Genomic DNA, 27,610 nt, shown 5'->3' on the forward strand with positions numbered 1-27,610 from the left:
TTAGCATGTAGGGATCACATGACACATTAATCCCTCTGTTCTTTCCTGTCTGTTCTTTTTATCCACTGATGAAAATAAGAAATGAATTATAGTCTGGCTGGAATCATGCATGTGTGTATATACATACATACATACATACATGAATGATACATATATATACACACACACCTTTTTAAAGAGGTATTTGGTTGCTGAAGACAAAATTACTCTTTGATCCAAGAACTAAATAAAACAATTTATTTTCACTGAAAAATAACCTCAGCAATGAGTTTAATAATACCAATCCCACTCCTTTGATACAAAATAAGAGTTGAAAGCAGCTTGAAGAGGAGTGACTATTGAGATCAGCGCATGTGAAGCCACACAGCTTTGTAACTGACTGTCTAGCACCATTGAGGTACGAAAGCATGCCAGCTGGGCCAGCATTGTGCACCACAAAGTATGGGTTGTGAGCCTAAGTCCTGAACACAAACCCTGCTTTCCAAGTTGGCAGGTGCTGAAAACACAGCAAATGTCACGCTTGCAACTCACTGGATGGAAGAGTTCTGGTAAAGTAAGCTAAAAAGAACAGAGCAACAGTTAAAACTTATTTCAACTTCATATTTTTTTTTCAAAGTTAATAGTAACTACTGGTATTATGTGCTACAAGAAAACACAAGCATGAATAACAAACATTTAAAAGTTTATGTATGGTAAATAAAAAGCTTTAAAAAAGTGTAAGAAAGGCTTTTCACTATCTACAATCAAAGTAAATGGCATAAGTAAAACTTATTAAACCTATTTTATTATTCTAATACTAAGGTTCAAAAGCATGTTTATGATCTTACATGAAGTAGATGCTAATTATTATCATTATAACATGGTGAGTTCCCTAGTTTGCTTCAGTTACCCCACCAAAAACATATCTAAAAACAAATTACAGTATTTTCATATTGCTATATTATAAATTGCATTTAATCTAGAAAATATTTCAACTGTAGACCAGGCTAAATGTTTCTGTTACCATCTTTAAATGAAACCATTTCAACTTTTTTTTCTTAAATATTCTTTAGTGGAATTCACATTCAGTATTTGAGATATAAGCTCACAACTTAATTTTTCTCTTGTCAACTATCTGCCATAAGTCACTGCCTCAAGAAAAATCGATTTTGAATTCATCCCTAGTGATATGCTCAAAGCTACTGCTCTCCTGCCTTTCCCCCTAAAAATGAAACTGAGTAAATTTCATTTTCATTAGGTAGAAAGGAAACTAAAACTAGATACAGTTCGTGATTTCACAGAGCTTAAAAACCCAATCTAAAGGCTGAATCCTTTGGATTTAAAATGTCAAGAAAAGAAATCAGCCTCTAGTTCTAAAAGACAGAACATTCCTGGGAGCAGTATGAAAAGAACATTTAGCCTACATACTAGCCTGTGAATTTCTTAACTCTCCTCAGCAGTTTGTCAATCTATTATATTAACCAAAAGCAAAGATCTTTTGTTTGAATTCATACCCATGACTGTTCTAAGAGAAGACTAGCCTTGCCGATTTTGTATGTGCGTAACCTGCAGCTATAGGTTTAACTGTACCTATAATATGAAAGAATTGACATGAATGAGAAGTTGGCTTACTATTTTAATTACTAGTTTACAGCTTCTCTTAACTTTTACAAGGGACAAAAAGCAAAAAAAACACCTTGATCAAAACCAGGTTAGTCAACCACTGTACTGTTAAACTACCTAACATAAAGAACTGAAGCTTTGATTCTGTTCTGTCCTAAAGAGGTACATCATATCATATTGACCTCAACTCTGTAGAACTTTCTTAAAATGGTTAAAAGACTAAAGCCCTCTAGGATTAACTAGAGAAAGCAATATGGCTCTGGCCAACATGTCTATAGTCACACTAAGCATTCTAGACATTGAGATAGTCATATAACCACCAATAAAAAGGTTAAAGAAAGAAACCTGAAAAACCAAATGTTTTCTTTTGTTTGTTTGTTTTTTGGAGACGGAGTCTCACTCTGTCACCCAGGCTGGAGTGCAATGGCGTGATCTCAGCTCACCGCAACCTCCACCTCCCGGCTTCAAGCAAATCTCCTGCCTTGGCTTCTTGAGTAGCTGGGACTACAGGTGCATGCCGCCACTCCCGGCTAATTTTTTGTATTTTAGTAGAGATGGGGTTTCACAGTGTTGCCAAGGCTGATCTTGAACTCCTGAGCTCAAGTAATCTGCCCGCCTCAGCCTCCCAAAGTGCTAGGATTACAGGTGTGAGCCACCGAGCCGGGCCAAACCAAATGTTTTCTAGAGTAGCATAAATAACAGATTCACCATACTTTTTACACACTACACTGTCAATTCTAGTATAAACTAAGGACAAATCAGATAAACTAAAGTATTACTCAACATCAAACTTGAAAATGTCACCGTGAATGGCACTGTTAACTTACAGCAAAGGAAATAAACCTGAATCACTGATCAAGGATATCAAATCTGGATGATGCAAAGTAAAAATCAATTATAAAATCTCAGGCCACTGCTTCCTAAATGGCCAAGACCCAAATCCAATTCAACATTTTCATTAAATCCAGTTCTACCAGCTTCCTGATGCATGATCCTACAGGGACATGCTCTTGGTTCCTTTGTCTGATATCACTTGGAATAATGCCTTGGCACTCGGACCTAATGAAGGAAGGTATACCATATCCTTGCCCATTTGGTTTCAATTCAAATGCACCCACATTAACATTTTCCCCCACCATACCCACATTTCTTAGTGAATAATTACTGGGGCCGGATGCGGTGGCTCACACCTATAATCCCAGCACTTTGGGAGGCCAAGGCGGGAGGACTGCTTGAGGCCAGGAGTTCGAGACCAGCCTGGGTAACATGGCGAAACCCTGTCTCTACAAAAATTACAAAAAATAACTGGGTGTGGTGGCACGTGCCTGTGGTCCCACCTACTATGGAGGCTGAGGTTGGAGGATCACTTGAGCCCAGGAGGTTGAGGTTGCAATGAGCCATGATTGCACCACCCTACTCCAACCTGGGTGACACAGTGAGACCCTGTCTCCAAAAAAAAAAAAAAAAAATTACCACTTAAAACAGATAACGATCTAAATCCGAGGGGTATTCTTAGTCTCTGCTGACACATCATAAAGGACATTTCATGAAAATCTGGCATTATAATATCTGGTCCTCATTTCTTTTTTTTTTTTTGAGATGGAGTCTCGCTCAGTCGCCCAGCCTGGAGTGCAGTGGCACTATCTCGGCTCACTGCAAGCTCCACCTCCCGGGTTCATGCCATTCTCCTGCCTCAGCCTCCCGGTAGCTGGGACTACAGGTGCCTGCCACCACCCCTGGCTAATTTTTTTGTATTTTTAGTAGAGACAGGGTTTCACCATGTTAGCCAGGATGGTCTCGATCTCCTGACCTCGTGATGCGCCCGTCTCAGCCTCCTAAAGTGCTGGGATTACAGGCATGAGCCACCGCGCCCAGCCAATATGTGATCCTCATTTCTTAAATGACTGAAAAAAAAAAAAAAAAAAAAAAACATACTTCAAGCCCAGCACAGTGTACCGCTCAGGAGTCCCAGCTACTTAAGAGGTTGAGGCAGAAGGGCTGCTTGAGGCCAGGAGTCTGACTCCAGCCAAGCAATACAGTGAGACTTGGTCTATCAAAAAAATAAATAAGTGCTTCAGCACCAGCGCTAGCTAGAGATTAAGGAAGAAGCTACACAGTATGATTTCTAAGAAGTTCTGAAAGGCCTACCTAAACTTTCCCTCTCACTTGTCTAGCACTCCTCCTCTCTTCACTCATTTAATCACTCCTAGAACACAAATGCCTACAATGGAACTGAATATACTAAAACTGTGGCACTGAGGGGTAAAATCTCAAACAATTAAACATATTAGCTCCATGGGAAGAAGGGTCCTTGGAGGAAAGAACACTGATTTAGCCTTGGTGTGTGCCAGCAATCCCGCTAAGCTGCTTTACATTTCTCACTTAATATTCACATTCCTAATATGCAGGGTCTAAACCACTGATTCTCTCTCCAAGCTGTTTCAAAGAAATGTAGGGAAGGGAAACCAACCTTAAGTACCTACTATACAGAAGGTACTTTGCTATCACCTTTAACATACTTCTGTTTCACTGGGGAAATAAGCAGTTACAGAGACAAACTGACAGTAGCCTGGAGAGACACAGGGCATAAGAAGGGCAGACCCATATACTATATATACTGTAGTATATACAGCATACTATGTATAAGAAGGACAGACCCATATACTATATACACTGTAGTATATACAGCATACTATATATAAGAAGGGCAAGGGCCAGGCACGGTGGCTCACGCCTGTAATCCCAGCACTTTGGGAGGCCGAGGCAGGCGGATCACAAGGTCAGGAGATCGAGACCATCCTGGCTAACACGGTGAAACCCCGTCTCTACCAAAAATACAAAAAATTAGCCAGGGGTGGTGGCAGGTGCCTGTAGTCCCAGCTACTCGGGAGGCTGAGGCAGGAGAATCACTTGAACCCGGGAGACAGAGCTTGCAGTGAGCCAAGATTGCGCAATTGCACTCCAGCCTGGGCGACAGAGTGAGACTCTGTCTCACAGAAAAAAAAAAAAAAACACTTTGGTCAAATGTATACAAACTTATCAAATAGATATCAGTGACAATACTCAAATACAAAGTTTAAGAAAACATGGACAAAGGTTTTTTTTAGATTGAATACTCATCTGACTGCTTCAAATATTTTATGTACATATGTGTATATGAGTACAGATACCTTGGTTTAAAAGAACCATCAAGTTACCTAACAACTGAGAGTTAGCAAACGGAGTATTTAATCTCCCCATCTATACAGTCGACCCTTGAACATGGGTTTGAACTATGCGGGTCCACTTGTACTTGGCTTTTTTCAACCAAACTCAGATGGATAATCCAATATTCTTGAGATGCAAAACTCACCTATGTATAGATTTGGTTATAAGCAGGTGGTCCCAGTATCCCTCGTGCATACCAAGGGACAGCTATTCTAGAAGCCTATTTTGTAGGGCTTTTTCTAAGCCTCAATTGGTTTCAGGAGTATTATGGACTAAATGTTGGTTTCCCCTACAATCCACATATTGAAGCCCTGACCCCCTACCCCCAATGTGATGGTATTTGGAGATAGGGCCTTTGTGAAATAATTAGGGTTAGATGAGGCCATGAGAGTGAGGCCCTCAGGATGGGGTTAGTGCTCTTTATTTTGTTTTTGTTTTTTTTTTTTTTTTGAGATGGAGTCTCGCTCTGTCACCCAGGCTGGAGTGCAGTGGTGTAATCTTGGCTCACTGCAACCTCCACCTCCCAGGTTCAAGCAATTCTCCTGCCTCAGCCTCCCGAGTAGCTGGGATTACAGGTGTGTGCCACCAGGCCCGGCTAATTTTTGTATTTTTAGTAGACACAGGGTTTCACCATGTTGGCCAGGCTGGTTTGAACTACCGACCTAGGGTAATCTGCCCTCCCTGGCCTCCCAAAGTACTGGGATTACAGACGTGAGCCACCATGCCCGGCCGGGGTTAGTGCTCTTTATAAGAAGAGACACCAGAGAGCTTATGCACTCTCTCTCCTCCAACCCCATTGCACACAAAGAAGTCATGTAGACACACATAGATGTCAGCCACCTACAAGCCTAGAGAAGAGGCCTTAAAATAAAACATACCTTGCCAGCACGATGATCTTGGAATTCCAGCCTCCAGAACTAACTTTCTAGAAATAAATTTCTGTTGTTTAAGCCACCAAGTTCATGGTATTTTATTATGGCAACATGAGCTAACAAGGATACAGAATGTTAAATATCACTAAGTGCCCCTGTTTTATGGAGAGAAAAACTGAAGACCAGAAAAGGAAAGTAACTTGGCTAGGTCTAATCATTTTTTCTCCAAAATTAAATATTTTTAAAAATCATTTGTTTGACATCTATTCTATTGCTTAATAGATTTTAACAAATTACCTGCTGTTATAAAATGAAAGGAACCAAAATAAATTCAACTGAATTTCAAGTTCAGAAAATAATCTGCTTAATTCATGGCAAATAATGAAATGATCTCACTTCTGCTACATAATGTCTTCATCATACAAATTCCAACAGGATACCTTAGCTCACTAACTGAATACTGGGGGAAGACAGCTTATTTCATAGTGAGCTCCAGTATTCAGAATTGCCCTTTTAGTTTAATTCAGTTAATTACTTTTTAATTAAATAACAACCACAACAATTGGTAGTTTCAACTGCAAAGCCAATAATTCTGTCCTATCTCTTGAACAAACTATATTATCAATTGTTTGATCCAACTGGCTCTCTCACTGAATCTGGGCTTTCCCTCTAGGCCTGTTGGGTTTACAGAGGGGATAAACAGCTCAGCCTTGTGTGCCTTGCTTATGACTGATTCTTAAAAATCAAAATATTACTCTCATTCAAAATAACAGTATAAAAGCAGCTTCCCTGAAATACAAATGCATCTCAAAGGTTCTATTTATACACAGCACCACATGTAGTTTGCACTCACAATTTCAGGCCTTTCTTCCAAAGCTTGTGTACAGCTCTTTAATTCTGCCAGGTATGTTTCATTAAATACCATATTATGACTTTCCCCATTCAGAAACCAACTAGGCTTCTTACTGAGAAGATAGAAGGAAAACCTAATTATCACTGCTTCAATGCATCTAAATTTATTTCATTACCCAAATCAACAGAGTAGGGGGTAGCTGCTGTTGCAGAAAGGCAGACGGATATGGAGTATAAACTGCGCTTTCCTCCACTCTTCCTTCCCCTACCCCACCCCTCAAAGTTCCATGGTTGGAAATCATCCTAACATTTTTTCATCCTAACATTTTTTTAGCCAGGATGTACTAAAATTAGATGGGAACAAAGGCCTGACATTTTCCTATTAGCAGAAGGGTTAGGAGGAAAATGTGAACTGACAGCACCCACACTCTTCTACATTTAGCCTCTTCCTCCCAACAGTTCTCTCGTCTTTGCAGCAGTAAGGCAGGCAAAAGCTGGGGAACTACAGCCATCCCAATGCCATTTCGATTCTGCTATCATCGACGATAAGCTGCCTGATCTGTAATATATTAATGAAAAATGAGAAATACAGTTCACAGTCCCCTTATTCAACCAGAGTATTTTCATATTTTTTCCTAAGCTACTCAGAAATATACACGATATGCTAATTGCTAGATCATGTATAAATTTTTACATATTTGGGAAAACAGATGTATTAGATTTGCTTTTCTTAAGACGCTTCCAGCTACTATGAACAATAAAGATCACTCATTAAAATACTTATCATTTGTTGATACAGTACAGTAATAAAAATACATACGTAAAAATGTAACATGGAAGAATTTATCATTTCTCATCTCTTCAGGAAACAAAGAAATCATTTCTTTTGAAAACAAAAATGTAGATTTTGGCTTTTTATTTCTTCTTCTAACAAGCTAGGCAAGTAATTTGCAAATACTTTAGGGCTCAATTGATCTCCTAGTTTAAGTCTTTTTTACAATGGTATCAGCATGACAAAAGTACATTCTGCCAGCCTATACATTTCGGTTTTTGAAGTCCTACTCCAGAAAAGCAGGATAGGATATTGATACATTCATGTCTTAGGAATTATTCCTATCTTTTTAAGTTTATTTCCCTGGGCCTAAACTATAATGACAGCTCAAAATTCAGCTAGAGAAGCCCTTTTAATGATCAGTCTAATACACTGTGCTGCAAAAGATTTTTAAAACTCAGTAAGTACTGACTCAAGCTCTCTTTTTTCCTGGTTACTGGAGCCCATCTTGACATCTAAGCTGGAAATGAATGATCTTTCAACAACACTCCAGGGATTTTGCTAAGGTCATATTCAATCATTCATTAGGCTTCTTACCCGTCGCTTTTCAGAGTTCCATTGTAGAGCTGGTTTTATTCAGCATTTATGTAGCCTGTGGGCTTGGGTATTTGTCTGCTTGATGTTGAGTTTCATTTCTATGCCCTGAACATAGGAATCCATCAATTGACCAAAGAATTTCAAACTATTCTTTTACTTTTCTAACAAATTGCATGGTGTATATGAAGAATAAATTAGCATTAATTTTCTTCCATTAACTGTTAATAAAACATGCTGATGAGCTCCCTCTTCTTCTATGGACATCTCTGTTTCCTGCCTAACCAACAGAAATGTAAGGATTTCCTAATTTTTTTCCCCACTATGCAATTGTCTTTCAGCCGTATATGCTCTTCACCTCCCACAATTAAGCTCTAGGTCATGGGCAGCCTTCATTCAGTGAAATGTACGAGACAAGACTTCTTTCAGAGCCCATCAACACTCCCTCACACACACACACACACACACACGCCATTAGCTAAAGAGGTTACTACTGCAGAACACAAGACACTTGGTCTCATACTCTCAAAGCAGAGGGCTGTCCAGGAGCACACACACGTTAGCTTACAGAGCCAAAAACAGGAAATCAAACCCCAGGGCTCTCCCCTGGAGACAAACTGTTCACATTTGTACAGATTTTCATTGTAGGCCACCAGACAGAGAGACACACACACACATACATACACACACAATTCGTAAAATAAAATTACTTAAAAGAACATAAACGAAAGTCATTAACATAGCAGGAATACGCTATTTCTTTGTATACCTATTTGAAGAAATTATTTCAAGGCCATAAGAAACTTAACTACTAATGTAGGTTCCTTAAAAATTGAGGTTTCTATTATACTCTGGATAAATGTGAATTGAGGTCAACATACAGTACCTCATTACAGTATCATAGAAATTTTAAAATAAGTAAGTCCACTGAAGCACATGATTCATAAAAAGACTAAAAGTCTTTTGTATATACTTAGCTCCCTTATTTCTTCAAAAAAAAAACCCAGAAGATTGCATGAGTACCACAGATGAAGAAAAAAGGAAAACTCAGTGCTACTACAATAGGAAAAAAATCATTCAAGGACAATTTGTACTTATTTTTAAATGGCTTTAGTCAGGCTGCCAAGAGTGATATCAGGTTTGATTCTCACAAACATAAATGCCAGTCCCAAAAAGCAACTCTAACTTGTACACCTGGCTTAAAACAAAATGTACTGAAAACTTTGTATTTGTTAATTGGTGTAACCCACCCATTCAGGCCTCAATTCCCTTTGGACTTGCACACGCACTTCCTACACACAGAAGTGGCCTGTTATGCAGCAATAATCATAGTGAAAAGCAGCAATTCCGTGCAGGCTCCACAGAGAAATCGCGTTTGCATTTCAAACAAGTTTCCTCAAAATAAGCGTCTTTCGATTAAATGAAATCACAATTCCAGCTTCTTATCCACAGAAAACAGCATTCACTATGTAACTTACTGCTCCTTTTTATAAGTGCATAATTTCTGTCACAGTTACCCACATATTTATACAATTTAACAATACTAAGTTAAATAATGTATTTATGGTTTGTTTCAGGAACCTGGGGACATTTGCTGGCCTGGTTTTTACAGTTTGGTATTATGTGAAAATACTAATTTCTTATTAGCGTTTTTGGACCTTCCATTTGTTCTGGTTTTAGTCCCTAAGAAGCTAGCTTCCAGCAGGATTAGAGTAATAAGAAGAGATGACAACTTCCTTTTCCTAACCTTATCAAAAGCTCTATGGTTAAAAAAAAAAAAAAAAGAAAACCTTCACCTTTGCAAATGGCACTAACATGCCCCAAACAGTGACTCGAAAAGCTTTTCAACAAAGAACCATTCCAAGCTTTTTGTGAATCAAACTCAACATCTCAGTCTAGTCACACAGAAAGCCTAGTTTGTAGGATTAGCACATTAAAATAGCATATACTTAACTAAAAATTCTAACAGTACTTATCTATGTTATATTTGAAATCAAAGAATATTAATGTGAAAAAAAACAAAAACCCGATCTCAAAAACTATAAGTTTCTACAGTTTAAGATCTCCTGTCTTGGTAAAATCAACACAATTTTCTAAAAAATTTAAATTGCATATATTTTGAAGTAATTTCTCACTTTTTACATGTTGAAAATAAAAGCTTTTCAAAAAATGTTATTTTTGTTGACAGTCCACATACATGTCTTCAACTATCTTGTCTTAATGGTTGATCAATGTTGATCTAAATGAAAAACTCACTCCTCCGGCTACCCCTCCCCAAAAAGAAAAGGGACGTAATGTTAGACTTACTCAATACAGGAGTAACATTTGCCAAACAAACACAAAGTCACTTACGTAACCCAATAGGCCCACAAAGCTGAAAATCATCAAAAAATTATGCAAAAATTTGTATTTAGCTCCAATATTAAAATATTACCACAAATACAAATGGTATTAAGTATGAATATGACTTATCTTTTCAAAAACATTAATAAACTGTTTCTCTTGCTAAATTAGCCCCTAACTAGAACATCTTTGTGCATGTATCACTGAGGGCTTATATAACTTACACTACCCTTTCACAGAAGAATGACAAAATTCTTAACAGAGGCAAGTCTTTGAGTAGGGAGATGGGGAAAAGTAATGAAGGATGATATGAGACAGAGTTGGCTGACTGCTATTGTGATACTCCACAGATGAACACTAATAAAGTAACTACCCATCTTTTCTAACTGAACTTTATATGTAATCATCATGGGTCTCCAGCTGTACTGTAAATGCTACAAAGGCAAAGACTTAGCACCTGTGAGGCAGAATATGCTAGGAGAAGAGTATGTGTTTTAAAGTCAGACAGACCCAGATAAAAATCCTGGCTCCATCCTGTACTGTTGAACCTCATAAAAGTGACTTCACTTCTCTCAGCTTCATTTTCCTTATACGTAGAAACAAGAACAAGCAATACATACCTCAAGAAGATATTGAAAGGATTAAATTACTTAATAAGACAACTTAACATAGCGCTAGCAAATAATAACATTCCTTAGTTCTCTTTCCTTCTACTACCCTTACAGTGTGTAGAAGACTATAGCTGCAAAATGCAGGCTTGATAACTTGAGCGACTGATACATTTCTCTGATTTTGTTTAATTATATACTTAAAGGTAAGAGGCCTTTTCACAGGTATTAATTAAGTTTAAAAATAACCACCATCCAACACAAAATAGTATTTCTTGTTATATTTCATAAACAGTCTAACAAAACACTAACAAAGTTATTTTGCTTATTATTCTGATGCTGGAATAATTTGGTCAAATATTCATAAATAGTTATCAACTTTACCAAGGCACAAAAATCAAGAATACATGCTTTCTATAAACTCATTTACTACTTTAAAGTTTTTAACTGTTTAGCAGTTATAGGAAATTTTTTTAATCGAAAAGAAAACTATTTACATTTCAAATACAAAAGAAAATTAAAATTATTCTTGATTGATCTCTAAAACCCAACCACTTAGATGCTCATTATTATTATTTTCTTTCACCAATCCAGCATACTCTATTCAACATGTGCATCCTGTGTACTTACTAAGCATTTATTTGCCAAAGGATTTTCTGTGTCAGGTTAACTTTGCTGTGTAGATTCTGTGTAGCTACCTGAATTTGTCCAAGAAAAAGTCTCACATTTTTTGGAAAACCAATGCTGCTACACTGTTTCCAGATCTGCCTCCAAAGCTGAACTTGGGTGTTGGTAGCTCTTCGAGAAGTTCAAATCCTGTCAGACAAAATTTAAATACTTTTATTAAGAATTGAGTCTCATACTTACATGTATTTATATGCATGCATTAACACTGTACCATTGAACCCTTTGTAAAACTATGATTCCAAACTCTAAATTGTGCTGAATTTCACTTCATGATTTTTCAATTCTACTATGTATGTACAGCATATGTATGCTCATCCAAAATCACTTTGAATTTAACAAGGAAAAGACAAGACCAAAAACAAATTGGAAAAAACAGGCTTTCCATCCACCTCCCATTTCCTCCACTTCCTGTTTGTCATCTCTGCAAAGCTGTATCTCTGTTAGCCTCTATCACCTGGTTTGTAGGAAGCAGCTAGCATGTGTCGAGTTTTTTTGTTTGTTTGTTTGCTTTTTGAGACGGAGTCTCACTCTATCACCAAGGCTGGAGTGCAGTGGCACAAGCTCAGCTCACTGCAATCTCTGCCTCCAGAGTTCAAGCGATTCTCACTTCAGCCTCCCAAGTAGCTAGAATTACAGTTATGCACCACCACACCCGGCTAATTTTTCATATTTTAGTAGAGACAGGGTTTCGCCATGTTGGCCAGGCTGGTCTGGAACGCCTGATCTCAAGTGATCCACCCACCTCAGCCTCCCAAAGTGCTATGATTACAGGCGTAAGCAACATCGCCTGGCCCTGTGTTGAGTTCTTGCTAAGTGCCAGGCATTATTTTGAGTGCTTCATATGTAGTAATCTAATTAATTCACACCACACATATAAAAGCACTTAATACAGAAAGGCAAAATAACTTGGAAATATAAATGAATTTGTAGAAGATGAAAAAGTTCTGGAGAAGGGTAGTGATGACAATTGCACAAAAAAATGTAAATGTACTTAATACCACATAAGTGTAGACTTAAAAATGGTTACAAAACGGTATGTTATGTGTATTTCAGCAGAATTAAAAACAGTAATTTATAACAAAGATGAAGACTCAAACTAAACGAACTAATAAAGGGTCTGGAAGACAAGGAACTAGTAACTTTCAAAGCATCACAGTATGGTTTAAAAAAAATTAACTTGGAATCTAAAATCCTAGGTTCAAATCCTAGGTTCAAAAAATTAACTTGGAATCTAAAATCCTAGGTGAAGTCTCAGCTTCAGCACTTACTAAATGAGACAGGCTGTCAAGTTACCTCTACCATGATCCTGATTTCTATGCACTTTCTATCACTTAAGGCCAGGTATTCAAAACCAGCCGGGGCAACATGGCGAAACCTCATCTCTAAAAAAATACAAAAATAAGCTGTTGTGGTGGCCTGTGCCTGTGTGCCTGTAGTCCCAGCTACTTGGGAGGCTGAAGTGGGAGATGCCTGGATGATGGAGGCTGTGGTAAGCCGAGATTATCCCACTGCACTCCAGCCTGGGCAACAGAGCCAGACTCTGTCTCAAAATAAATTTTAAAATTAAAGTAAAATAAAACGCCAATCAAGGTTTTCCCTCATTGATAGACCTATTAGTTTTGGAATATTTTTTTCTTGAGGCAGGAGTGAGGTTCTGTATTTTCCTAAATTTTCATGCTTTGAGCTCAAATAACTCTTATAAACAGAAAAAAATGTTTTAAGTGATGTATACTGGCCGGGTGCAATGGCTCAGGCCTCTAATCCCAGCCTTAAGCTACTAATGCCAATGCGCCACCCCACCCCATCAAATTCACTGTGATTTTGTAAAGATCCAAATAAGGTAATGCAGTGTTTTCCTAAACTATGAAATAAAATGTTATATTATTTTGCTTTTAAAAAATAAATAAAGCTGGAAGGTCACTTACTAAAATGCCAACGAGGGCCTGGCATGGTATAATCCCAGCACTTTGGGAGGCCAGGTGGGAGAATCACTTGAGCCCAGGAGTTCCAGACCAGCCTGGACAACATGGCAAAACCTCGTCTCTGCTAAAAATCAAAAATTATCCAGGCATGATGATGTGTGCCTGTAGTTCCACCTACTCGGGAGGCTGAAGTGGAAAAGATCGCTTGAGCCCAGGAAGTCAAGGCGGCAGTGAGCCAAAATCCTGCCACTGTACTCCAACCTGGGCAACAGAGAGAGAGAGACCGTTTCAAAAATAAAAATAAAAATTATATTATTGCATCAACTGGTCTATCATACTATTTCATTATACATCCTAATTCATGTTATCTAATTTCACCAAATCATAATAACTGAATATTATAATGCTTATTAAAAGCTTATCGTAAGAAAACTTTTCCAAATTAGGACATTCCTTTTAATAAAATATGATGTTTCTAATGCTGGAAAATGCAGGCATTGTCCTGGATACATACATAGTTATACACCCATATTTGTTTTCAAAAATTTTACAAATGCTCTGGATATTTAATAATAAAAATTTTCTGTCTGTATAAATTTTCCAGGACTAACTTTTCAACTCCCTGAACTAACCCTACAGAATTGGAGTTATTATATTTCAAAATAGAATATACCAAAATATTAATAGTGGTTGTACTCCACTGATGGTAAACAAATTGTCTTAATTATTTTAATCTGTATGCTTATGTGTTGACGTTATTGATATTTTTCAATTATTTAGATAATAAATTTGAATTACTTTTTATTTTAAAGGATAGCTCCCCAAACCTGAATAGATTCAGAAAGACTCCCTTAAATTGCTTCTGAAGTAAGATGGGTGGTTATTGTTTTCATTCATTCACTGTCATAAAGTCAAGTCCCTTCGACATCAAATTAGAACATGGGCAACTGCTTCCAGGTAACCCTCACCAAAAAAATTATAACACAAAGTATCTGTACAATCAGGGGTATCATGGAAAAAATGCAAGATCTGTTTCAACAATTTTATGAACATTTATAGTTCAAATAAGAAAGAACCTTAAAAGATTGGTGAAACAAGCTTTATTTTATGCAAAGAGAATGTGGCAGCCAGTATGAGTAGTCAGGAACAAGACCTTTGGCAGTGACGCAGGGCAGTGTATTCTGTTACTGTCCCATATCTAACTCCAAATACCATTTTCTAAGGGACTCATGCCTAAAAAATGTTTTCAATTGTATATAATTATTTATATAACATTTCCCATTATAATATTTTGCTTAAATTCTGTATTTTGTTCTAAAATTGAACATAGTTTACTTAATAGTTTTCAGACAAAGACACATTTTTAAGTACTCTAACCAGGCTAAAGTCTGTTCCTCATTATCAAAGACAGACAAATATGTTTTTGTCTGCTGGTTCTAGGAGTAAAAAAGAACACCTGTATTTAAAAACCAGGAAAGAAACTTGCCCTACACAGTGTAACTTTGAGCATTTATTAAAACTGTCAAAGTTCAGGAAGAGGAAAGGCTTATTGATACAGGGCCTCAACAGTTCTAAAGGAAACAAATTTAACATGGAAGATAATAAAATAAATGGCATGAAAGAAAAGACAATAAATCACATATAATTCTTGTTTTCCAGAGGCAATAGTAATGAAGCCATAAGCTCATATTTCAAGCCTCAAACACTTCAGGTTTTACATTATATAATCTGTCAAAGCCATTGAACACACACAAAAGGACATGTGTTAAGTGTTCTCCCAGCCTGTTCCCTTAATACTAAAAAGAAAACAAACTCTAAAATAAGGTATATGCAGTACGGTTATAAATAATGGTACACAGTAAACTATTCTCTTGAGGTAATTCACTTTCCATTAGCTTGTGACAACTGAGGTTCAAAATTTAACCAAATATTGAGTACCATATTATTTACCCAAGACTCCATCCTGAAAATTTATCCTATCCTTTAAAAAGTGCAGGATCAAAAAAAAAAAAAAAAAAACTAATCTGAAAAGGATGCTAAGAAAAAACAAGCAAATATCTGTAGATTCTCAAGATACTTTCCCAGAAATGCCTGTGCACTACATAAAAAACTGGCAGATAAAATATTTCTTAAGAAATGCAAGGAACAGTCTGCCAGAGAACTCAAAATATTTTGTGTATAGATTACAGATTCTCAGTTCTCACAAGATCTCCACTAAGTAGATACTGCACTAATTACACTTTGCTAACTAGGCAAAAAAGGATCCTGCCTCAGCACCAGAATCTTCTATCAATTCCCTACATTTTAATTCTGTGCAATCTTAAAAATAATTGTTCTATATCCTCTGAAACCAAGAACTGTTCTATCATCTCTGAAGACCTAAATGACCGCTAGTGCAAGACAGCTGAAGTATCTATAATATCAAAACTCTCAGCATGTAAGACGAAAGTACTTCTTCCATTTGCATTATTATGGATTTGCCAGTAAATCAGTGCACTGAAGCCAGAAGCACAATATATGTGCTTTTTGTTTGATTCTATAAATAATAGATTATATACCTTAAATAAAAGACTGTACGACTCAAATAGAGAACTTAAGTTTTTCTTTTTTTGTTGTTTAGATGTGTCTCACTCTGTCACCCAGGCTGGAGTGCAGTGGCACAATCTCGACTCACTGCAACCTCCGCCTCCTGGGCTTATGCGATCCTCTCACCTCAGCCTCCTGAGTAGCTGGGACTACAGGCACGCGCCACCAATCCCAGCTAATTTTTTGTATTTTTAGCAGACACAGGGTTTCGCCACATTGCCCAGGCTGAGAACTTAATTTTTACAGGCTCATAAATGTTAGTACTTAACTGCCAAGATTTCTCAGAAAAAATTTTAAAAGATCTCTGGATCTCAACCAATGTTATTTCTCTGTGCTTTGCATATACAGTCAAAAGTTATTGTCAAGGTAATTAACAGAGAAAAAAGCAGGCAATTCCCACAAATAGAAAAGTAAAACACTATAACACAAAACGGGGAGAAAACCTATTTAAGTACATGAAACCTGAGGTAAGCACACATTTAAACACCACATAGTCATTTACCTTCACTGAATTCATTTAGCAACTCTTCCTTGGTCCAATTACATGATGTTATTAGAAAAAAGCCTTTTACTTTCAACACCCTGGAGAGAGATTTCACATATTGCTTCCTCTTCTCAATTGCATTGTCAGGATTAAGGCTTATGGCATCAAAAGTCCCTTTGTCAATACAAATATGAAATCCAGACAGCTGTGTGGAGAGATTCAAAAAGTCTTCTACCTATATTAAAAGTCAATGTCTATGTGAGAACAATTAAAACAAAATCCTTACAGAATGTAAGTGACAACCTGTAAAAGGTTATTAATAAAAGGACCCATTAATTATAATGGCATTTTACATATAACAAACATATTTTCAACTTTATAGCTAACTTTTATGAGCTTCATTCCAAGATCATTAAAGCCAAGATTAATAAGAGAGACTGATATTTCCTGAACATTCCAAATCTCTACAAATTTGGAAACAAATCAAAGCTAGCCATATTCCCTAATAATACCAGCACATTATGGAGCTCACAAGCCTAGTTTATGAAAAACCTGTTTCTGTCAAAAAGTAGAAAATTTGACATATTCTTAAAAATGACAATTTATTTGGAACTAAGTTCACTGGAAATAAGATTTCTTGGAGACAGGAGTCTTGCTATGTTGCCCGGGATAGACTTGAAAACCAGAGCTAAGCAATCCTCCCATCTCAGCCTTCCTAAGTAGATGTGGCCACAGCACTCAGCTATGGGAATAAGATTTTTAGCTTATATTCCTAGTGTGTAACCTAAAATAAACACGGTAGATCAAAAGTTCTTGGGCCTTGGCTGGTCTGAGTGCAGTGGTGTTTACAACTAATCGATCAAAACCAGTTACAAATTTATTCCTTCCTTCTCTATTATCACTGCTTCACTTGACCAGCCTTTAAAAAAAAAAAAAGAATTTCTTGGGTCTTGACTAAGCAGCTTACAAAATTACTAATGGATATAATGAATGGCATAAGGCTTAAGAAATTAAATAACTTTTAAACTGTAATTACTTCAGTTGGTGAATGTCATGCCCTTCAGAGGTGTGAAGTCATACATCACCATCTCATTCACTGTCAATGACTTGATGCATACTAAGCGTCGGAAATAGCAATCTGCCTCAATTTTATAAAACATTCACAATTTACCAATGAAAATTCTGAAAACTCATTTTGAAAAAAATAATTAGGCAATTAGCTCACAATTATTCATACAAATTTAATACAGCAATTGTAAATCATGTTTAATCTAAAACTCTATTGACTTAAAAATGTATATATTATGTTGATGTATATTGGAAGGTGGGTCTTCTCCCTTCCTTCATATCCAAAGCATTCATTATACCTGAAGCAAAATAATGACTATCACTCTGAAGAGCTAACTTTGAAGAGGCTTCCTCATCCTAAATGCCTATATAAAAATACTCATCTATTCAGCAAATATTTTGTGGACATCTATTGTCAGGTACTTTTCAGACCCTGGATATAACAGTAAACAAAACAGAGCCGGGCGCGGTGGCTCACGCCTGTAATCCCAGCACTTTGAGAGGCCAAGGCAGGAGGATCACAAGGTCAGGAGATTGAGACCATCCTGGCTAACACGGTGAAACCCTGTCTCTACTAAAAATACAAAAAATTAGCCAGGAGTGGTGGTGGGCGCCTGTAGTCCCAGCTACTCGGCAGGCTGAGGCAGGAGAATGGCGTGAACCCGGGAGGCAGAGCTTACAGTGAGCCGAGATCACGCCACTGCACTCCAGCCTGGGCAACAAAGCTAGACTCCATCTTAAAAAAAAAAAAACAGTAAACAAAATAGAAAAGGTCCCTGTATGAAAACATACCTTATATTGGCCGGGCGCAGTGGCTCACGCCTGTAATCCCAACACTTAGGGAGGCCAAGGCAGACGGATCACGAGGTCAGGAGATCAAGACCATCCTGGCTAACACGGTGAAACCCTGTCTCTACTAAAAATACAAAAAATTAGCCGGGCGTGGTGGCATGTGCCTGTAGTCCCAGCTATTTGGGAGGCTGAGGCAGGAGAATTGCTTGAACTGGGAAGCGGAGGTTGCAGTGAGCAGAGATCGCACGACTGCACTCCCGTCTAGGCGACAGGGCGAGACTCTGCCTCAAAAAAAAAAAAAAGAAAAGAAAAAGAAAAGAAAGAAAATATACCTTATATTCTACAAAGAGAAAGATAAAAGATAAATAAGCTAAATAAGTAACTTCAGATAAAGTGCCATGAAGAAAATAAAACCAGAGAAATAAGACATTAAGTGACTTGGAAGAGAAACAGTTTGGAAAAGAGTAGAAACTTTTCTTGGCCAGGCACAGTGGCTCACACCTATAATCCCAACACTTTGGGAGGCCGAGGCGGGTAGATCGCCTGAGGTCGGGAGTTCGAGACCAGCCTGACCAACATGGACAAACCCTGCCTCTACTAAAAATACAAAAATTAGCTGGGCGTGGTGGCGCATGCCAGTAATCCCAGCTACTCGGGAGGCTGAGGCAGGAGAATCGTTTGAACCCAGGAAACGGAGGTTGCGGTGAGCCGAGATCACGCCATTGCACTCCAGCCTGGGCAACAAGAGTGAAACTCCATCTCAAAAAATAAAAGCAAATAAATAAATAAAGTTTTCTCTAAGGTGTTATTTGAGCAAAGATCTGAATTATGAGAATGAACCAAACATGCTAAGATCTGGGGCAAGAATACTCTAGGCAGAGGGCAGCAAGTATACAGACTCAAAACAAGCTTGACATGTTTCAGGAACAGAAGAAAAGCCAATGTGACCGAGTATTGATGATAAACGAGGAAGAAGGTAAGAAATGAGGGACTTTACGTTAGGCTGGATGAGGTTCAGAATCTATTTACAATGCAATGGGGAAGTCAGTTCAGGATTGTGAGCAAGGAAGCGACATGAACAGACATTTTTAAAAATCTGGCCAGGGCTGGACACAGTGGCTCATGCCCATAATCCCAGCACTCTGGGAGGCCAAGGTAGGTGGATCTCTTGAGGTCAGGAGTTTGAGACCAGCCTGACCAACATGGTGAAACCCGGTCTCCACTAAAAATACAAAAATTAGGCCGGGCACAGTGACTCACACCTGTAATCTCAACACTTTGGGAGGCCGAGGCAGGCAGATCACCTTAGGTCGTGAGTTCAAGGCCAGCCTGAGCAACGTGCTGAAATCCCATCTCTACTAAAAAAATACGAAGAAAATTAGCTGGGTGTGGTGGTGCATGCCTGTAGTCCCAGCTACTCGGGAGGCTGAGGAATGAGAATTGCTTGAACTCAGGAGGCCAAGGTTGCAGTGAGCCAGGATGGTGCCACTGCACTCCAGCCTGGGCAACAGAAAAAGCCTCCGTCTCAAAAAATAACAAATAAAAAATCACTCTGGCTGCCCTGTGGTAAAAGAACATCAGAGCAGCATAAGTGGAAATGGAGGGGCAAAATCAAAGGCTACCATAGTAGTTTAAACAAGAAATAATGGTGGTTCGGACTTCACAGGGAGCAATTGAGATAACAAGAAATGATCACATTCTTGATATATTTTGAAGATAAAACTGGCCAGAAGCAGTGGCTCATACCTGTAATCCTAGCACTTTGGAAAGCAGAGGCAGGCAGATTGTTTAAGGCCAGGAATTCAAGACTAGCCTGGACAACATGACAAAACCCCATCTCTACAAAAAAATTAGGTGTGGTGAAGCAGGCCTGTAGTCCCAGCTACTCTGGAGGCTTTGGTGGAAGAATCACTTGAGCCCAGGAGATTGAGACTGCAATGAGCTGTAATAACACCACCGCACTCCAGCCTGGGCTACAGGGCAAGACACTGTCTCCACAAAAAAAAAAAAAATATATATATATATATATATATATATGTATGTATAAATAAAACTAACAGAATTGGATATAGGACTTTAAGGAAAAAGAAGAATCAAGGATGACTCCTTGCGTTTTGTGTAAATGCAACAGGGTAAATGGGAGTGTTATTAGTAGAAACGGGAAAGACTGGGGAAATCAGGTCTGAGGAGGAAACCAAGAGTTTCATTTTGGACTAATTAAGTTGAGAGACTATTAGCTTTCCAAATGGAAGTTTTGAACAGGCAGATTTTACAAGCATCCCTCAGAGATATTGCAAGTTCTGTTCCAGACCAACACAACAAAGCAAACATCACAATGAAGCAAGTCACACAAAATTTTTGGTTTCCCAGTGCATATAGAAGTTATGTTTACACTGTATTACAGTCTATTAAGTGTGCAATAGCATTATGTCTTTTTAAAAAATGAGTGCCTTGCCGGGCATGGTGGCTCGCACATGTAATCCCAGCACTTTGGGAGGCCAAGGTAGGTGGATCACCTGAGGTCAGGAGTTCAAGACCAGCCTGACCAACATAGTGAAACCCCATCGCTACTAAAAATACAAAAATTAGCCGGGCATGGTGGCACATGCCTATAATCCCAGCTACTCGGAGGCTGAGGCAGGAGAATCGCTTGAAACCGGGAGGCAGAGGTTGTGGTGAGCCGAGATCACGCCATTGCATTCCAGCCAGGGCAACAAGAGCGAAACTCTATCTCAAACAAAAAAAAAAAAAAAAATTGGGTGCCTTAAAAAATACTTTATTGTAGGCCGGGAGTGGTGGCTTATGCCTGTAATCCCAACACTTTGGGAGGCCAAGGTGGACGGATCATCGGAGATCAAGAGTTCGATACCACCCTGGTCAACATGATGAAATCTCGTCTCTACTAAAAAAATACAAAAATGGCCAGGCGTGGTAGCTCACACCTGTTATCCCAGCACTTGGGGGGGCCGAGGCGGGTGGATCACAAGGTCAGGAGTTCAAGACCAGCCTGGCCAATATGGTGAAACCCCATCTCTACTAAAAATACAAAAATTAGCTGGGTGTGGTGGCAGGTGCCTGTAGTCCCAGCTACTCGGGAGGCTGAGGCAGGACAATCACTTGAACCCAGTAGGCGGAAGTTGCAGTGAGCCAAGATCGCACCACTGCACTTCAGCCTGGGTGACAGAGCAAGACTCCATCCCCCACAAAAAATACTTTATTGTTAAAAAACACTAACAAGCCATCATCGAAATCATGAGTAAGTCATAATCTTTTCTCTGGCTGAAGGGCCTTGCCTCGATGAGGATGCCTGCTGACTGATCAAGGTAGTGGTTGCTGAAGGCTGAGGTAGCTGTGAAAATTTCTTAAAATAAGACAGTAATAAAGTTTGCCGTATCGACTGATTCTTCCTTTTATGAAAAATTTATCTGGAGCACATGATATTGTTTGATAGCATTTTACACACAGCAGAACTTCCTTCGATATTGGAGGCAATGCTCTCAAACCTTGCTACTGCTTTATCAACTAAGTTTATGGAATATTCAAAATCCTTTTTCAACAATGTTCACAGTAGATTCCATCTCAAGAAACCACTTTCTCTGGTCGTCCACCATAAGAAGCAACTCCTTATCTGATCAAGTTTTATCAAGAGACTGTAGCAACTCAGTTACACCTTCTGGCTCCACTTCTAATTCTAGTTTGCTACTACCACTGTATTTGCAGTTAATTCCTCCACTGAAATCTTGAACCTCTCTCCAAGTCATCCATTAAGGTTGGAATCAGCTTCTTCCAAACTCCTGTTAATGTTGATATTCTGACCTCCCATGAATTATAAATGTTCTTCACGACATGCAGAATGGTGAATCATTTCCAGAAGGTTTTCTTTTTTCTTTTTTTTTTTGAGACAGAGTCTTGCTCTGTCGCCCAGGCTGGAGTGCAGCGGCTAGATCTCAGCTCACTGCAAGCTCCGCCTCCCAGGTTCACGCCATTCTCCTGCCTCAGCCTCCCAAGTAGCTGAGACTACATACAGGCACCTGCCACCACACCTGGCTAATTCTTTGTATTTTTAGTAGAGATGGGGTTTCACCATGTTAGCCAGGATGGCCTTGATCTCCTGACCTTGTGATCCGCCCACCTTGGCCTCCCAAGATGCTAGGATTACAGGCGTGAGCCACCGCGCCCAGCCCATTTCCAGAAGGTTTTCAATTTACTTTGCCCAGATGCATCAGACGAATCACTATCTATGACATCCATAGCCTTATGAAATGCATTTCTTAAATAACACATTTAAGACTGTAAAGTCGAAATTACTCCTTGATCCATCACGGGCTACAGAACAGATCCTGTGTTAACAGGCATAAAAACAAGATTAATCGGCTGGGCATGGTGGCTCACTCCTGTAATCCCAGCACTTTGGGAGGCCAAGGCAGGCGGAACACGAGGTCAGGAGATCCAGACCACCCTGGCTAACACGGTGCAACCCCGTCTCTACTAAAAATACAAAAAATTAGCCAGGTGTGGTGGCAGGCACCTGTAGTCCCAGCTACTTGGGAGGCTGAGGCAGGAGAATGGCATGAACCTGGGAGGCAGAGCTTGCAGTGAGCTGAGATCGAGTCACTACACTCCAGCCTGGGTGATACAACGAGACTCCGTCTCAAAAAAAAACAAGATTAATCTTCTTATATATCTCCATCAGAGCTCTTGGGTGAATTCATGCATTGTCAATGAACAGTAATACTTTGAGTCTTTTTCTTTTGGGGCAGTACGTCTCAAAAATGGGCTTAAAATATTCAGTAAACCGTACTGTAAACAGATGTGCCGTTATCCAGGCTTTGTTGTTCCATTTATAGAGCTCATGCAAAGGAGATCTAGCATAATTCTTACGGGCCCTCAGATTTTCGGAATGGGAAATGGGCATTGGCTTCAACTTAAAGTCATCAGCTGCATTAGCCCCTCTAACAACAATGTCAGCCTCTCCTCTGAAGCTTTAAAGCCAGGCACTGACTTCTCCTCTCTAGCTATGTAACTCCTACATGGCATCTTTTTCCAATATAAGGCTATTTCATCTCCATTGGAAATCTGTGTGTTGTTTAGCCAGCTTCACTGGTTATTTCCTAGCTAACTTGCTACACCTTCTACCTTCTACATCAGTACTTAGTGCTTTATCTTGCACTTTTATGTCATGGAGATGGCTTCTTTTCTTTTTCTTTTTTTTTTTTTTTTTTTTGAGATGGAGTCTCGCTCTGTTGCCCAGGCTGGAGTGCAGTGGCGCGATCTTGGCTCACTGCAACCTCTGCTTCCCAGGTTCAAGCGATTCTCCTACTTCAGCCTCCCAAGTAGCTGGGATTACAGGCACCCACCACCATGCCCAGCTAACTTTCTGTATTTTTAGTAGAGACGGTTTCAGCATGTCGGCCAGGCTGGTCTTAAACTCCTGGCCTCAGGTGATCCTCCCACCTTGGCCTCCCAAAGTGCTAGGATTACAGGCATGAGCCACCGTGCCCAGCCAAGATGGCTTCTGTTCTTAAATCTCATGAACTAACTACTGCTAGCTTCAAACTTTTCTTCTGCAGCTTCTTCACCTCTCTCAGCCTTCACAGAATTGAAAAGAGTCAAGGCCTTGCTCTGGATTAGGCTTTGGCTTGAGAGAATGCTATGGCTGGTTTGATCTTCTATCTGGAGCACTAAAACTTTCTCCGTAACAGCTATAAGGCTGTTTGACTTTCTCATCATTCATGTGTTCACTGGAATACCACTTTTAATTTCCTTAAAGAAATTTTGTTTTGCATTCACAACTTGACTAAATTTTGTCACAAGAGGCCTAGCTTTTGGCCTATCGTGGATTTCAACATGCCTTCCTCACTCACTAAGCTTAATCATTTCTAGCTTTTGACTTAGAGTGAGAGATGTGTGACTCTACCTTTCAACTGAACACTTACAGGCCACTGTGTTGAGGTGGGGGTTGTTTATTTTTTATCCTTGTTTTTTTATTTTTGTTTTTTGAGACGTAGTCTCCCCCCTGTCACCCAGGCTGGAGTGTAGTGGCACAATCTTAGCTCACTGCAACCTCCACCTTCCAGGTTCAGGCAATCCTCCTGCCTCTGTTTTTTTTTAAAACAGTCTCCCTCTGTTATCCAGGCTGGAGCGTAGGTGGGACTACAGGTGCCCGCCACCACGCCTGGCTATTTTTTGTACTTTTGGTAGAGATATGGTTTCACCATGCTGGCCAGGCTAGTCCCAAACTCCTGACCTCAAAGTGATCTGCCCACCTCAGCCTCCTAAAGTGTTGGGATTACAGGCATTAGCCACTGCGCCTGTCCCACTGTAAGGTTTTTAATTGGCCTAATTTCAATATTGCTGTGTCCCAAGAAAGAAGGAGGCTTGAGGAGGAGGGAGGAAGATAGGAGACCAGCCAGTAGGTAGAGCAGACAGAACATACATTTATCAATTAAGCTCACCATCTTACGTGGGCACAGTTCATGGCACGCCAAAACAATTACAATAGTAATATCAAAGATCAATGATCATGAATCACCATAACAGATAAAATAATAATGAAAAGCTCTGAAATATTACAACAATTACCAAAATGTGACACACAGATACAAAGTGAGAACATGCTGTTGAAAAAATGGTGTCAACAGATGGGGCTCAACAGGCTTGCCACAAACCTTTGATTTGTCAAAAAACATACCATTTGGGAAGCCAAAAAAACAGGGCATGCCTGTCTATAACTCTAGAGCTGAGAAGAGAGGCCTGGGCTAGAAATATAAATTTAGGAATCATCATCTCACAGATCATAGGACACAAAAATAAACTAAATGATTTTTGGTGATATTATACCACTTGATGCATTTAAAACCTTTTGATCTGGGCAGGGCACGGTGGCTCACGCCTGTAATCCCAGCACTCTGGGAGGCCGAAGCGGGCAGCTCACGAGATCAGGAGTTCGAGACCGTCCTGGCTAACACGGTGAAACCCCATCTCTACTAAAAATACAAAAAATTAGCTGGGCGTGGCTGCAGGTGCCTGTAGTCCCAGCTACTTCAGAGGCTGAGAGAGGAGAATGGCATGAACCCAGGAGGCAGAGCTTGCAGTAAGCTGAGATGGCGCCACCGCACTCCAGCCCTCCAGCCTAGGCAACTGAGCGAGACTCAGTCTCAAAAAAAAAAAAAAAAAAAAAAAGAAAACCCTTTTGATCTGGTTAATCCATAGTTAAGTATTATGTGTATTTGCAAACATCAGGAGCAGTAGTGTATGAACAAACATACAGAAGAAAAAATAATTTCCCCAAACCAACTAGATTAAATTTTTAATATGGCTATTTAAAAATGTTTCAATTTGTATTATTTATGATTGATCCCTAATTTATGTGAGTTTAAAATCTGTCAATTAATATGCTCTAGAAACATTTAACCTCTATTGTAAATATTATAGTAATATAAATAATAGTTACCTTTAACTTAATGTTAGATAAACCTTCTTTTTCTATAATACTTCCAGAAAGCTGAATTGCAGAAGGAGAGTAATCAATTCCAGTAATATTAGAGAAACCAAATTTTGCCTAGAGAGAGAGAAATAATTTTATACTTTAGTATAAAATTTTAATATAATGTTTTGTTTATGAATTAGAATATTCCTTTAGGACTGGGGTTATCTTATTTTTGATGTAGAGAAAATGACATATAATCCAATAATTCATAATGCTTAAATTTTATTGTAGACTCTAAATAAAAACTGAAAGTGTATATACTATGACAATACCTTTGTTTTCATAACATTTTATCTCTTTTTCAAAAGGAAATTCATGTTCTCAAAAATAATGAAAATATATGTATAAGCCCTCAGGCAAAAAAAGGTAACATTAACTTTTGATGCTGATAATTTCCAATTCACACATAAATTTGTCATATATTTTACTTAACCCAATTAAATTATATTAACAAAATCACTGCAAATGTAATAAGTTATCAATTTTTAAATTTTCCCTTCAGTGTAGTTATACATTATGCAATTCTCCACCAGCCATGTGATTTTTAACCATCCTACATTTGTATACTACTTTTATGTCTTTAAAAATATTTCATACATCCCATTAGATCTTTACAGAAAACCTGTGAGGTAGGGTGGGCAGGTATCAGTATCCCCAAGAAATTTCTTTAACTCAATGGACTTGAGAGTTTTGGTGTTTACTAGCCATTAACCCATCTAGGCTGTGTAGTGTCTATGGCAAAAGCATGGAAGCTTCTGGTCTTTACACACCCCCTAACAACACTAAACATTTTTAGACCAATGAGACTAAAAATAATTTCAAAGGAAACATGAAAAACAAAGTAAGTTACAAAGTACAGTATAGCCTGAAATTCCCTTCCTGCTCTTCACCATTTACTAAATGGTTACTTCCTTTAAAACTTAACCTACTGCCACATCAAATCCATGAAGACCTACCAAGTCTTTTTCACCCTAAGTAACTGATTCCTAATCTAAACTCAAGGAACAAGTATACCAATTACTTTCTACAGGTAGATTGCTCCCTTTATTTTTGTTTTTAATCTAAAGGTCTAATATTCTCTTTTTTGATGCCAACCTTCCACCCTTTTAGCTGTATCCCTCCTTATTCCTTGAGATTTTCTCCCCATTTCCCTTAACTGCTTCTCTGGGAGACCTAGAACCCAGGATGAGTCTATTAACTGATTCTTACCGGTTCCTTCTTTTTTTTTTTTTGAGACAGAGTCTCGCTCTGTCGCCCAGGCTGCAATGCAGTGGCACGATCTCGGCTCACTGCAAGCTCTGCCTCCCGGGTTCACGCCATTCTCCCACCTCAGCCTCCCAAGTAGCTGGGACTACAGGCGCCCGCCACCACGCCCAGCTAATTTTGTTTTTGTATTTTTAGTAGAGATGGGGTTTCACCGTGTTAGCCAGGATGGTTTTGATCTCCTGACCTCGTGATCCGCCCACCTCGGCCTACCGGTTCCTTCTTCTCCCATGCCTGTTTATTCTTCTAGTACAACTTATAAAAATCACAAATAGATGTTTTAGGTTTCTAGAGATATCACTCAGGGCCTCAAACTATCTCCAATGTCTTTCACATTCAATTTCTGGCACCCAAAAATGAGCAGACATTCAAGGAAACAACCAAACCCAAGGGGAGAAATTGACTTTAGAAACAGACCCGACAGGAGACCCAAATAAATGAATTTTCAGAAAAAGATTTCAAAACAACT

At 38.9% G+C, this 27,610-nt stretch overlaps 1 protein-coding gene across 6 annotated transcripts in view; it reads right to left on the reverse strand.

Annotated features, from left to right (window-relative positions):
* Nucleotides 1-221: 221 nt before the first annotated feature.
* The window catches only part of EEF1AKMT2 (EEF1A lysine methyltransferase 2), a 44,559-nt gene continuing 17,170 nt past the window's right edge, over nucleotides 222-27,610 (reverse strand). Inside the window, exons 4-8 of one of the 6 annotated variants that reach the window (XR_010135307.1) lie at nucleotides 25,843-25,950; nucleotides 16,548-16,764; nucleotides 11,549-11,666; nucleotides 6,535-8,007; nucleotides 222-558 (exon numbers count right to left, since the gene is read on the reverse strand). Coding sequence is in view for 2 of the 6 variants with exons in the window: in XM_031015029.3 (XP_030870889.1) it covers nucleotides 11,572-11,666; nucleotides 16,548-16,764; nucleotides 25,843-25,950 (420 nt within the window). In the remaining 4 variants the exon portion in view is untranslated. Of the gene's footprint in view, nucleotides 559-6,534; nucleotides 8,008-10,291; nucleotides 11,667-13,462; nucleotides 13,721-16,547; nucleotides 16,765-25,842; nucleotides 25,951-27,610 lie in introns of those variants that run through there. The other 5 variants (XR_010135306.1, XR_010135305.1, XM_031015029.3 and 2 more) reach the window with 5 other exon arrangements.

The sequence above is a fragment of the Gorilla gorilla genome, chromosome 8 (assembly GCF_029281585.2).
Source record: "Gorilla gorilla gorilla isolate KB3781 chromosome 8, NHGRI_mGorGor1-v2.1_pri, whole genome shotgun sequence".
Lineage (NCBI taxonomy): Eukaryota > Metazoa > Chordata > Mammalia > Primates > Hominidae > Gorilla > Gorilla gorilla.